General features: G+C 41.4%; 2 protein-coding genes and 1 long non-coding RNA gene across 3 annotated transcripts; all 3 read right to left on the reverse strand.

Annotated features, from left to right (window-relative positions):
- Positions 1 to 384: 384 nt before the first annotated feature.
- LOC139568292 (olfactory receptor 8U1-like) lies at positions 385 to 1,431 on the reverse strand. The gene has a single exon (XM_071390041.1). The coding sequence runs from the start codon at positions 1,415 to 1,417 to the stop codon at positions 479 to 481; it is 939 nt and encodes a 312-aa protein (XP_071246142.1). The 5' UTR covers positions 1,418 to 1,431; the 3' UTR covers positions 385 to 478.
- A 3,862-nt stretch (positions 1,432 to 5,293) lies between these two features.
- On the reverse strand, positions 5,294 to 6,488 carry LOC139568300 (uncharacterized). Its single transcript, XR_011673571.1, has 3 exons — positions 6,386 to 6,488; positions 5,722 to 5,790; positions 5,294 to 5,376 (listed from the first exon to the last, which is right to left on the reverse strand). It is a non-coding gene; the product is annotated as an uncharacterized lncRNA (long non-coding RNA).
- Positions 6,489 to 11,932: 5,444 nt separating this feature from the next.
- On the reverse strand, positions 11,933 to 12,871 carry LOC139565397 (olfactory receptor 5B12-like). The gene is made up of 2 exons (XM_071385747.1): positions 12,504 to 12,871; positions 11,933 to 12,386 (listed from the first exon to the last, which is right to left on the reverse strand). Exons 1-2 carry the CDS (start codon positions 12,869 to 12,871, stop codon positions 11,933 to 11,935), a joined length of 822 nt encoding a protein of 273 aa, XP_071241848.1.
- Positions 12,872 to 13,800: the final 929 nt, after the last annotated feature.

The raw sequence follows: 13,800 nt of genomic DNA on the forward strand, positions 1-13,800 counted from the left end.
GTATTTCAATACAGTTTACACAGGCAGCCCAATTCTGATATTTTTTCTAATTGGTCATTTTACCAACCACATCAGATCTTTTTCAGAGCTGATCTGATAGATAATTGTATGTGCGGGGTTCAGAGATGAGGTAGTTATTCAGAAATTATGCTAAACACTAGTTCATCCAATGTCACTTGTTAAGCATATTTTTACTCCTGAACCTATTTTGGCTTGCCATAACAAAGGTGTTGAATACTTATTGGCTCAAGACATTTCAGCGTACATTTTTTTATTCATTTGATGATATTTCGAAAAACATAATTCCACTTTGACATTATGGGGTATTGTGTGTGGGTCAGTGACAAAAGTCTCAATTTAATCCATTTTAAATGCAGGCTTTGTTGTAACAAAACAACATGTGGAAAAAGTCAAGGGATGTGAATACTCTCTGAAGGCACTGTATATCATATATTTTTGTTAAAGATTTAACACAACATCATGCAGCCACCTTGGCTCTGTGAAACACTCTAAATATTCTCTGTTTAATCTCTTTAGTCTGTAAACCATATATTATGGGGTTGAGACAAGTAGGGATCACGGGGAACAGCACACTACACATTTGGCCAAGTTCTGCATATTTTGGGAAGCGATGGAGGATGATAATGGTGACTCCAAATCCAATCACAATGAGGTAGACCAGTAAGTGTGTGCTGCAGGTTGTCAGGGCCTTGCTGTTTAAAGAGCTGTTTTTACTGCTCAGACACACAATGGCGATCTTGAGATAGGTGAGACTGATGCTGCCTATGGACGAGACAAACAGCACAACAGTAAAGGTGAAACCGTACATGTTATTTATAAGCACGCTCTCACAGGAGAGCTTGAATAAGGAGGCGTTGTCGCAGTAAGGGTTAAATATGTTAGACCTGCAGCGTGACAGGCGGATGGTGAGGCCCAGCAGAATCCCCACTAAGACTATGGCCACCCCCCAGGCAGACACAGACAGCCTGATAACCATTTTGTTTGTCATGATGGTAGCGTACCGCAGGGGGTTGCAGATGGCCACATACCTGTCAAAGGCCATGATCATGAGAACGGTGTGTGATGTTGTACCAAATAAATGAGCACAGAAAGCCTGAATGACACACTCTATGTAAGTGATATATCGCTCAGGAGCTGTGGTCAAAATGTCCCATAACAGACGAGGTATCAACGCTGTAGCCCCGACTATGTCATTAAGAGGCAGGTTGCAGAGGAGAATGTACATGGGCTGGTGCAGGCTCCTCTCCATGGAGATCAATACTATGAGTCCGATGTTGGCCACCATGATAAAGATGTAGGTGATGAGGAGGAGGGTGAAGGCAGGGTACGTGGACTGTTGAGTGACCTTTAACCCCTCCAGGAGGAGAACGTGGTCATTGTATGTGCGGTTTTCCATTTCCCAGTGAGAGGGCAGCTCAGAACCTTGAGAGGAGAATTTTAAAAGATTAGTAGTAAAAACCTGGGGAATCAGTTTCAAAACACAAATTTGGTGTGCTTAAAAAAGCAATCTACTGGTGTTTGTGGTATCAGTAGCAGATAAACAGGGTTTCTTAGAGGGGCCGTCTGCCCCGCCACAACATTTGGTAAACAGCTGAGGGATGGGGCTGGAGAAATGTTTGTTTTCTATCCAACTCCTGCTTGCAGCTGTAACATTAGCTATCATCAGTCAGATGAGAGCTGGATAGCTAGCTAGCCAGCAAAGAAAGCTATATATTGTTTTGGAAGGTTCACATATCATAGGTAGCTAGCCAACATTACCCTAACAAAACTGTATGAACATTGTGTGCACCAAAACACATTACATTTGTCATTAGAATCACCACATTCCACACTATATAACAAAATATGAATTGTCCTTGATGTGAAGAGTTGGAGTTCAGCACTAACATAGGCAATTAAGTCTTCCACAGCTCCTTTCAGTGTTCCACGTTGATTCCTATGTTCTCTTTCACCCCTCCAGACTGTGTGCACAAACAACATCACAGCCTTTTATTTACAACAAAACCAACAACAGGAAGATGAGTCTGTCAATCAAGATGTAAACATGGACGTCATGACTCTAGTGACACATTTCCAGGAGAAGCTAATGAGGAAAGCTACAAGTTAAGACCCTGTGGGATGTGGTCCATTTGGGCTTTGAGATTAAATAGAATGTGTGAGTTCCTTTCGCCATGCTACTGCAGTTTTGCTCATGTCATGTCCTTCAGCTAAACTGCACCTCCATAAGCAATAGGAAGTGTCTTACTTGATCACCGTGTAGCCGTAATGAATTATGAATGGAAATTACTTTTTAGTCCGGGTCAAGCCGTATTCTGTGTCTGGTGATGCTAACAATGTCGGAAATATATTTTACCTCCCGTTTCATATCTACCACATGTAAATTGCTCCTCAAAATGTTAAAAGTAATCTTACTAATGAACTAGAAATCATCTTTGTTAACATTCAAATGCATTATTAAAGCGACAATATGTAGTTCAAACAATAATAGAGGATAACCCCTCCAGTTCATAAAAGGTAATCAGTCAATTGAAATTAAAATTCATTAGGCCATAATCTATGGTTTTCACGACTCGGAATACAGATATGAATCTGTTGGTCACAGATATCGTAAAAAAATGGTAAGGACATGGATCAGAAAACCAGTCAGTATTTGGATATTGGCGGGAACTGGAACACGCTGTCGTATACGTCAATCCAGGGCATCCCACATATGCTCAATGGGTGACATGTCTGGTGAGTATGCAGGCCATGGAATAACTGGGATATTTTCAGATGCTTGCGACATGGGACCGTGCATTATCATGCTGAAACATGAGGTGATGGCAGCGGATTAATTGCACAACAATGGGCCTTAGGATCTCGTCTCGTATCTCTGTGCATTTAAATTGCCATCAATAAAATGCAATTGTGTTAGTTGTCCGTAGCTTACGCCTGCCCATACCAAACCCCATCACCACCTTGGGAACTCTGTTCACAACATTGACATCGGAAAACCGCTCACCCACACGACAACATACATGCCGTCTGCCATCGACCCGGTACAGTTGAAACCGGGATTCATCCGTGAAGAGCACACTTCTCCAGCGTGCCAGAGGCCATTGAAGGTGAGCATTTGTCCACTGAATTTGGTTATGACCCCGAACTGCAGTCAGGTCAAGACCCTGGTGATGATGACAAGCATGCAGATGAGCTTTGCTGAGATGGTTTCTGACAGTTTGTGGAGAAATTCTTTGGTTGTGCAAACCCTAACTTTCATCAGCTGTCCGGGTTGCTGGTCTTAGACGATCCCGCAGGTGAAGAAGCCGGATGTGGAGGTTCTGGGCTAGCGTGGTTACACGTGGTCTGCAGTTGTGAGGTCGGTTGGATGTACTGCCAAATTCTCAAACGATGTTGGAGGCGGCTTATGGTAGAGAAATTAACATTAAATTATCTGGCAACAGCTCTGGTGGACATTCCTGCAGTCAGCATGCCAATTGCACGCTCTCTCAACTTGAGACATCTGTGGCATTGTGTTGTGTGACAAAAATTTTGAGTGGCCTTTTATTGTCACCAGCACAAGGTGCACCTGTGTAATGATCATGTTGTTTAATCAGCTTCTTGATATGCCACACCTGTCAGGTGGATGGATTATCTTGGCAAATGAGAAATGCTCACTAACAGGGAATTGATGCTACATGACAAGATTGTGTCCCTCCTCACCTGGTTCCTCAATTAATAATTACAAAAGTCTATACTGCCCTCTCTGTGACTCATATATAGGCCCGTGTTTTGGTTTATCATGTCACATGACCTTGATTTTAACCTTTTATTTAAAGGTATTCTCAGCGAAGTGACATTGCAGCATCACAGATATTGCGACGAGCAAGATGCAAGACTTCGCTCTCCCACAGAGTATCTGCGCATCTGCACGAGTTTGCTTCACACAGTTACGTGGTACATAAGATAAGGGACCAAAACAACTGAGAAGTTGAACCTCCCACTTCAAAGCTCTTAGTAGTTGTGGAAATTGACCCACTCAGCTGTTTACTTTCGGCATCTACGTCATATCTACCTTTAAAGACGGAACTTAGTGAAACATTCATTATTGGTTTCAGGTGTGTTAGGCCAAGGCCAAAGTGACAACCAACAGTATGTCTGACCCCCAGGGCCAGGACTGAGCAGCCCAGCAGCTAGGGATTGCCTAAATAGTTATCTCCCCTGATGTGGGCATGTTTTCCACACACACTCCTTTTGTCGTTCTGTATTCCATATAAGGCATCCAGAACTTATGAAAGTTGCACATTACATGCCATTAATCTTGTAATGAATCAAATCAAGTGATACATAACTTGGCATTTCTTCCATCCATTGTGGGAGGATAACCAACCTTCCAATTAATGGCAATGAATTTCTTAGCAACTATAAATGCTAGGTTACACAGTTTCTTCTGATAACAGTCTCCAGTATCAACATTTCCAAGCAAACAAAAACAGGGAGAAGGTAGAATCTGTAGACATGCTGAGATAGAAGAACATACTCTTCACAAGACCATATCATATGCAAATATGTCCCGTTTTGTGTTTTACACCTCCAGCAGAATAATGACATTTCTGAGTGCATGATATTCAGTTTTACTGGCATATAGTACATTCTATGGATGGTCTAAAACTGCAGTCATTTATTTCTGAGATTATATGAACATGACAGAGCACTCTAACATATCTTTATGCATTCATCAGTATCAATAACGTCTCCCAAGTCTTCCTCACATCTTTGTTTTACATGTTTTGTGTCATCAAATCAAATCAAATGTATTTATATAGCCCTTCTTATATCAGCTGATATCTCAAAGTGCTGTACAGAAACCCAGCCTAAAACCACAAACAGCAAGCAATGCAGCTGTAGAAGCACGGTGGCTAGGAAAAACTCAAAAAAACCTATGAAAAAGAAAAAAAAACCTATGAAGAAAACTAGAGAGGAACCAGGCTATGAGGGGTGGCCAGTCCTCTTCTGGCTGTGCCGGGTGGAAATTATAACAGAACATGGCCAAGATGTTCAAATGTTCATAAATGACCAGCATGGTCAAATAATAATAATCACAGTAGTTGTCGATGGTGCAGCAAGTCAGCACCTCAGGTGTAAATGTCAGTTGGCTTTTCATAAGCGATCATTAAGAGTATCGCTACCGCTCCTGCGGTCTCTAGAGAGTTGAAAACAGCAGGTCTGGGACAGGTAGCACGTCCGGAGAACAGGTCAGGGTTCCATAGCCGCAGGCAGAACAGTTGAAACTGGAGCAGCAGCACGGCCAGGTGGACTGGGGACAGCAAGGAGTCATCATGCCAGGTAGTCCTGAGGCATGGTCCTAGGGCTCAGGTCCTCCGAGAGAGAGAAAGAAAGAGAGAATTAGAGAGAGCATACTTAAATTCACACAGGACACCAGATAAGACAGGAGAAGTACTCCAGATATAACAAACTGACCCTAGCCCCCCAACACAAACTACTGCAGCACATGTTTCTTGGGACCTACAACAAGCATCTCTGTTTTGTCCGAGTTTAAAAGTGTCATCAGGAAAAGCCTCGATCAACCTTTGATACAGTTTGGAAATCAACTTTAGAGGTTTGTCAGACTGCCTTAAATAGTATCAATCTTTGAAACGTCTTGCTTGTCCAGTGTTAGTCGCACAGAGAAAATAGTGTTATAGAGAATAGAGAAAAATTCACCTCAGCTCCATCACAGACTGGTCTTCCCTGGCTGCCTGACCCTGATGAGACCCCTATCACCATATGATCCTGCTCAGATGTGGCATGACAAAGAATGACATTGGTGTACATTTATACATGATATTATCCATGATTAGAATCAATGGTTCAACAATTGAAATTACCATTATTCCCAGATCCCAGACTGTAGCCTACCCATCAACTCAATATGGAACTTTGTATCCATTCACTGATTTTTATAATATACAGCAAAATGTTCCTGAGCACTGTAGACTGGTCTTCCCTGGCTGTCTGACCCTGCAGGGGAACCTGTCCTGCTAAGACATGATGAGCATAGTGTTATGCAATGACATGCAAAAATAAAAGCTAATTTTAGTTGGCTAGCTCTGCTAACTAATGGTACATCATCAAATGTACTTCTGTTGAAACGGGACAAAACATTTCCATACACACAACAGCTGCTAGATACTGCTACCTGACAGATAGGTAGAGGCTAGCTAGAGCTGAACTGGCTATGGTAGCTACTAGCTAGCAAACTAGCTGCTAGTAGTTCATTCACTTCAGCCGAAGGGGGTGAAACATTAGCGAACATAACATTTCAGTTACACTACTAGCTCAGCACTGGAAATATTTTTTCTTCTTCTTTCTGTGAAACAGCAGTTACCTTGCCAGCTAGATCAGTCAACTAAAGAGTAGCCAGTCTCTGCTCTCCTTGCTTTTACAACTTGGACTAAAAGCACAACACTGACAGCAGCTGCCTCTGTTCATCTCTCCCGTGCTGGTCCTATACACTAGCCTTTCAGAAACTTTGCCGTCACACAGCCTGTCTACATGCTCTGTGGTGTCTGTGCAGTCCTATATCCAGCCGTCTCAAACCAGAAAACAGCCTACCCGACCGCTCTCAGGCGTCCGCATGGTCCTAAAGCACACCGCCGCTGAGTTTTCTGTAGTGCAATGTTACAACTGGGAGTGACAAAAATGCAATTTTAGAATGTGTGTGGGGGGGTCAACTTTCACCCATGCCCAGTGAAAGTTGCGCCCCTGTATTATAATGACAGCACACCAAACATCTTAGAGGAATGGGTCAAAATGGCCTAATTCGCATGGTGTACAGATGGTGAAAATGAGTATTAGTTACAAGTGAATGCTCTGTCCTGTGTCAGGTTCTCCAAATTGCTTTATTTGATCAAATTGCACAGATTAACTGTACTGAACCCTGTTTGTGTTGATATTAGTACAATTATAATACTAGCACACCTACCATTTTGGGTGAATATATCAAAATGGCCCAATTCTCATTGTAAACAGCAGGCTGCTCACTTCATCAAGAAACTTTTGGAAATAACTTGTTCAAAATCAAATAAACTCAAGTTATTTGTCACTTGCGCTTAATAAAACAGGTGTAGACCGTACAGTGAAATGCTTACTTACAAGCCCTTAAACAACAATGCAGTTTTAAGAAGAAAAAAAAGTTAAGAAAGTATTTACTAAAAGTAAAAATAAACTGAGCATGCACCCCTGAGGGGCCTCCGTGTTGAGGATCAGCGTGGTAGATGTGTTGTTACCTACCCTTACCAACTGGGGGCGGCCCGTCAGGAAGTCCAGGATCCAGTTGCAGAGGGAGGTGTTCAGTTCCAGGGTCCTTAGCTTAGTGATGAGCTTTGAGGGCACTATGGTATTGAACACTGAGCTGTAGTCAATGAATAGCATTCTCACATAGGTGTTCCTATCTGAAAGAGATCTTTGGCAGGAAGGATGCAGGATACAAGGGTGAGAAGGAGGAGTTTAGTTCTACTACTAAAATCCTGCATGAGTGATTGCAAATGACAAACACATTAAGTTTGCGAAAAATATACATTATTGGTAAAATTCATTTGGTCATTGCAATGTTCACTATGTTGGGTAACTGCAACAAACTTTAGCAGCAAGTTGGTGATTTCGATGTGAAATAGACGTTCCACTCAAAAATAGTTTCCCTACTGTCATGACGTTGGCCTGTGGGTAAGGTTTATGACCCTCCCATAAATACCTTTCTCCCTTCCCTTTCTCTCGGACTCTACTGAAGGAATTTTGAATAGCCTTTGTTAAACATAGAGAGTCTGGGAACATCAAACAAGTGGGGGGAAAGGAACCATATTTCGGTAATAGAACCAGTTGAAAATATGCGTTGGTACTTAATGAATGTGATGTCAGTTCGGTTGTCATCTGAGACATTATGACTGATGACAGGATGACAAACTGTATCTGGGAAAGTCTACAAGTTATAGTTATCAGATTCACATGGAATAGTTGTGCAATTTAAATGAAACTATTTGTGAAAACATTAAATTTAATTTTAGCTTACAAATGAGAGAATTGGGTTTTCATAAGATTAGAGCTCTGCTCAATCAGTGGCCCGCCCCTGTGAAGAGACATGAGTTATAAACTATGAAACATACCCTTCTCTCCCTCCACTATATAAGCCCTTGATAACAAATGTAACCTTCGGTTCCGGGTACATTAGGACGACGGTCCGATGTCAGAAGGATTCAGATAATAACTACAGAATGAAGCCAACCTCAGCATGAGCTTTGGTTGTGAATGGTATGAACTTTGAACTCTTATTCGCTAAAGAAGTGATACCTCCTAGCCGTTGAGTTAGCAGCGGCCGCTGTAAACGTGGGCTAGGAAAGGACGGACAGAGTATCCCATCTACCACACAACGACGACACTACAACGTATCCCGTTCACCACCAGAGACACTCTTCAAAGGACAAAGGACTCTGTTGGGAAACAAGGCGTTCCATCTACCACCAACCTATTGAAGCGCAGCTTTAAATATTTATTGCATTTTCCTCTTCCAAATGGCCGGTAATTTAGAATGCATAAGATTCTGTATTTACGATAGAGTAGCTGCCTACGGCCCGATAGAGACATAGCTTCTCCCTTTGTTCCTCAAGTTTTCCCGCTCTTTCACTCAAACCCAACCCCCATTCTTTGTGTAACCAGCTGTCATATCTGTTCCGTCCGCGAGGGACGTTTTCCTTTATGACATAATTTGTAATCAATGTATGATTCATTCTGTGTATATATAATTCTGTGTGATTAGTTAGGTATTGTAACGGCTGTCCTCCTCATCTGAGGAAGAGAAGTTTGAAGGATCGGAAGACCAATGCGCAGCGTGGTAACGTTTATTTTAAAACATAAACACTACGAAATACAAAACAATAAATGTGAACATGAACGAAACCGAAACAGTACCGTGTGGCAACAACCACTCACACGGAAACAAACACCCACAAACCAAAAGGGAAACCCAGGCTACCTAAGTATGATTCTCAATCAGGGACAACGATTGACAGCCGCCTCTGATTGAGAACCATACCAGGCCGAACTCAAAACCCCAACATAGAAAAACACACATAGACTGCCCACCCCAACTCACGCCCTGACCATACTAAATAAAGACAAAACAAAGGAAATAAAGGTCAGAACGTGACAGGTATTTAGTAAATAAATAATTAAACCCAATTTTGTATTCCTGATTCAACTTGTTAGCCAGGGTTCATGAAGATAACCAAGAATTCTACGATGTTCAGATGAGACTGAAATAAGGTGACGATTAATTTTGACTGCTATTGATGTAAAATATTACTAGGTCTTTAAGAGTTTATTCGGAAGATAACAGCTCTATAAACACTTTCGTGGTGCCCCGACTTTCTAGTTAATTACATTTACATGATTAGCTTAATCAGGTACTATTAATTACAGAGAAAGGATTTTATAGAATAGCATTTCATATCACTTAATCCGGCATAGCCAAAGACACGACAGTACCTTTTGGCAAACTCCAAGCGGGCTGTCATGTGTCTTTTACTGAGGAGTGGCTCCTGTCTGGCCACTCTGCCATAAAGGCCTGATTGGGGGAGTGCTGCTGTGATGGTTGTCCTTTTGGAAGGTTCTCCCATCTCCACAGAGGAACTCTAGAGTTCTGTCAGAGTGGCCATCGGGTTCTTGGTCACCCCCCCTGACCAAGGCCCTTCTCCCCCGATTGCTCAGTTTGGCCGGGCGGCCAGCTCTAGGAATAGTCTTGGTGGTTCTGAACTTCTTCAATTTAAGAATGATGGAGGCCACAGTGTTCTTGGGGACCTTCAATGCTGCAGACATTTTTGGTACCCTTCCCCAGATCTGTGCCTCGACACAATCTTGTCTCTGAGCTCTATGGAAAATTCCTTCAACCTCATGGCTTGGTTTTTGCTCTGACATGCACTGTCAACTGTGGGACCTTATATAGACAGATGTGTGCCTTTCTAAATCATGTCCAATCAATTGAATTTACCACAGGTGGACTCCAATCAAGTTGTAGAAACATCTCAAGGATGATCAATGGAAACAAGATGCACCTGAGCTCAATTCTAAAATTCGAAAAACCTGTTTTGGCTTTGTGATAAACCACTGGAATTGTGATACAGTGAATTATAAGTGAAATAATCTGTCTGTAAACAATTGTTGGAAAAATTACTTGTGTCGTGCACAAAGTAGATGTCCTAACCGACTTGCCAAAACGATAGTTTGTTAACAAGTAATTTGTGGAGTGGTTGAAAAATTAGTTTTAATGACTCCAACCTAAGTGTATGTAAACTTCCGACTTCAACTGTAAATAACTTGCAAACCTGCATAGTACATTTTTACATTTTACATTTTAGTCATTTAGCAGACGCTCTTATCCAGAGCGACTTACATTTTATTACATTTTTTACATACTGAGACAAGGATATCCCTACCGGCCAAGAGCAGACGCTCTTATCCAGAGCGACTTACAGTAGAGTGCATACATTTTATTACATTTTTACATACTGAGACAAGGATATCCCTACCGGCCAAACCCTCCCTAACCCGGACGACGCTATGCCAATTGTGCTTCGCCCCACGGAACTCCCGGTTGCGGCCGGCTGCGACAGAGCCTGGGCGCGAACCCAGCCCAGCCTGGGCGCGAACCCAGAGACTCTGGTGGCACAGCTAGCACTGCGATGCAGTGCCCTAGACCACTGCGCCACCCATGTATAGTACAATACATTCCAAAGTGAACAGCAGATGTGACGGCTCAGTGTGTATACTGACATTGCCATGAGATAAATAACTAAAACTGTTTTTACCCCTAAAAAATATTTGTAAAACATATAAATGAAATAGAATAATTAGTGTATTATGTGCAATGATCTCTATATCGACAGTAATGAATAATATAACATTCATTGATTGCACCACCATCACTCGGTTGTGTCACACCATTGTTATGAGCGTTCTGAAGATGTTTCAGCCATAGTTGCTCCTGGAAGTCGAGTGGTGCCCAGTCATAATTAACAGGGCTAATGATTGGTTAGTCTAAATTACAAAGTGGCTTGCTAAATTAGGCAAATAATTAGTAGGAAACAAGTTTGTCATCATTATGATGTTGTCAGATTAATTGCAATATATCTGACAGATGGAAATGTTGCCATTTAGCTGGCATAGTTAGTCGTTTTTGTTTTATTTGTTTTATTTTTTTATCCGTTATTTTACCAGGTAAGTTGACTGAGAACACGTTCTCATTTGCAGCAACGACCTGGGGAATAGTTACAGGGGAGAGGAGGGGGATGAATGAGCCAATTGTAAACTAGCAATGCTAATGTTAGCTAGCTAAAATCCAGTGCTCTTCCCTCAATCTTAGCTAGTTAGCTAATGTTATACTACAATTAAATTAAATCTGACGACATCACCATGAGGACAAAAGGTTTTCCCACAAATGATATGTCTCCTTTAGAAATGTCATTGTTTTTCCAAGCCACTATAATGCACTTTTGACTAAATCTTCATCAGCAAAATTCCGGTATCTTTCAAAAATGTCCCTGGTTTTCCATAAATCTTGTTTCGAAGATTCCCGAAATCAGGATGGCATAAGCTGAAATCCGGAATCCTCCAACCAGGATATCTGGAAAGCCAGGGAATTTTGGGGGAGAATACTTGGAATTTTGCTACCCTATTGCCAATTGAGAATGTACTGTATTGAGTAGAACGTTCAGTCTGAAATCAGTCTTCAAAAGATGGTTCAAAACAATAGTGGGATGAAACGTGTACTATAACTCATGCATAGTATAATATAATATAATTTTGTACATTTGTTAACATTGTCCTTCCTAGTTCACAAACTGCATTTCAATAGGGGAAAACATAACCTTTACACAAATGTTATCTAAAGAGAAACTGTCTTAGACTTGATCATTTTCACCACTAATGTCCGGATGTCTTTGGACTGTAGCCCATAGATAATGGGGTTGAGGCAAGGTGGAACCAAGTGAAACATAATGGACGCCACTGCCCTGTGGTTTGACCACTGTGGGTACCGATGAAGAAAGACAATGACGAAACCTGTCATCAGCATAATGATGTATACAGCCAGGTGTGTAGAGCAGGTCTGCAGGGCCTTGCTGTTTAGCAACTTGCTCTTACTTCTCACACACACTATGGCGATGCTAATGTATGTCAGAGCTACACTCCCCATGGAGGCAATAAGGAATAAAGCGGTGTAAAAGAGACCATATATTTGGTTGATGAACACGTTGTCACAGGAGAGTTTGAATAATGATGGGTTGTCGCAGAAAGGGTTGATGACTTGTGACCTGCAGCGTGATAAGCGGATCGAGAGGCTTATAAGGACCCCCACAAAGACAAACGACGCTCCCCAGGCAGACACACACAGCTTCACTAGCATTTTGTTGTTCATGATGGTGGCGTATCGCAGAGGGTTGCATATGGCCATATACCTGTCAAAGGCCATGATCATTAGTATTGTATGTGCATTCGCAGCAAAAAAGTGACCAAAGAACGCTTGGGTGGCACATTCAACGTAGGTTATATATCTGTCTGCACTTGCTTTTAAAATGTCACTCAGCACTCGAGGTATGATGGTGGTGATATTGAGAGCATCATTGAGATGCATGTTGCAGAGGAGGATGTACATGGGCTGGTGCAGGATCCTCTCCATGGAGATGAGCACTGTAAGGCTGATATTGGCCACCATAGTAAAGATATAGATGATGAGGATGAAAATAAAAGCAGGGTAAGAGGACTGGTTTGTGACCTTCAACCCCTCCAGCTGGAGAACGTGCTCACTGTATGTATGGTTCTCCATCTGAGGTGCAGAGAATCTGGAGGAGAAACAAGAATCAATAGAATCAATAGATAATAGTACGAATCATACACAATTTAGCTATACAATTGCAATGTTCATTCCCACATTAAGCATGATATCAAAGAAGTGCTGTAAGATGGCAATTTAAATAAATGTTAATCAAGTAAAATGTTATCTTAAATGCAAAGAAACCAGATTTCTTACCCAACCTCAAGTAAACAAAGATTAAAGTATATTTGGTAATGAATAATCTTGTATACATAGACTTAGTATATTACCCCCTGCTACATAAATATATAAGCCTTATTCTAACATCTCACACCATTGACAGAGAGTGAGAAAGTGAGAAGTTCTTCAGTAGGTTTCTCTGTGTCCAGATCACCTTGTCTGACACACCATCCTACAACCGTAGCCAGACAAATAATACCACCACCTTTTATTAGGTACACCTGTCACAGCACTGTGGGGCAGTTTCCAAGCAACAGGCTCTAAGTTTGTCTCATCTCTCAGGTACTGTAATTCACCCAAATATGGTAAGAGGAAGCCATACAACTCATACATTTAGAAATGCTTCATAAATAATTATAAATGTTAAAATGTCTTTGAATTGTAAAGCTTAACAATGCTTGTAAATGTTTCTAAAGTAAAAAAACGATAACATACTTACTTATAGTATTTCAACTATTTATGAATAGTTGGTAACACCTAATACTCCCCAAAGTGTATCTTCTTTGACATTTGTCGACACAAAAATGTCTCCTGCAAAATAACTTTACTTCCCATAAATTGTAGTCAAAAGTGAACAGGAGAGGGGTCATCTCAAAGTATATACTGACATTGCTGCAAGATAAAATGTAAATAATAAAGTTGTTTTTAAACATTATTTTGATAGATTACCATATTAATGGTAGAATATATGAGTGGAATCC

The sequence above is a fragment of the Salvelinus alpinus genome, chromosome 1, assembly GCF_045679555.1.
Source record: "Salvelinus alpinus chromosome 1, SLU_Salpinus.1, whole genome shotgun sequence".
NCBI classification, from domain to species: Eukaryota; Metazoa; Chordata; class Actinopteri; order Salmoniformes; family Salmonidae; genus Salvelinus; species Salvelinus alpinus.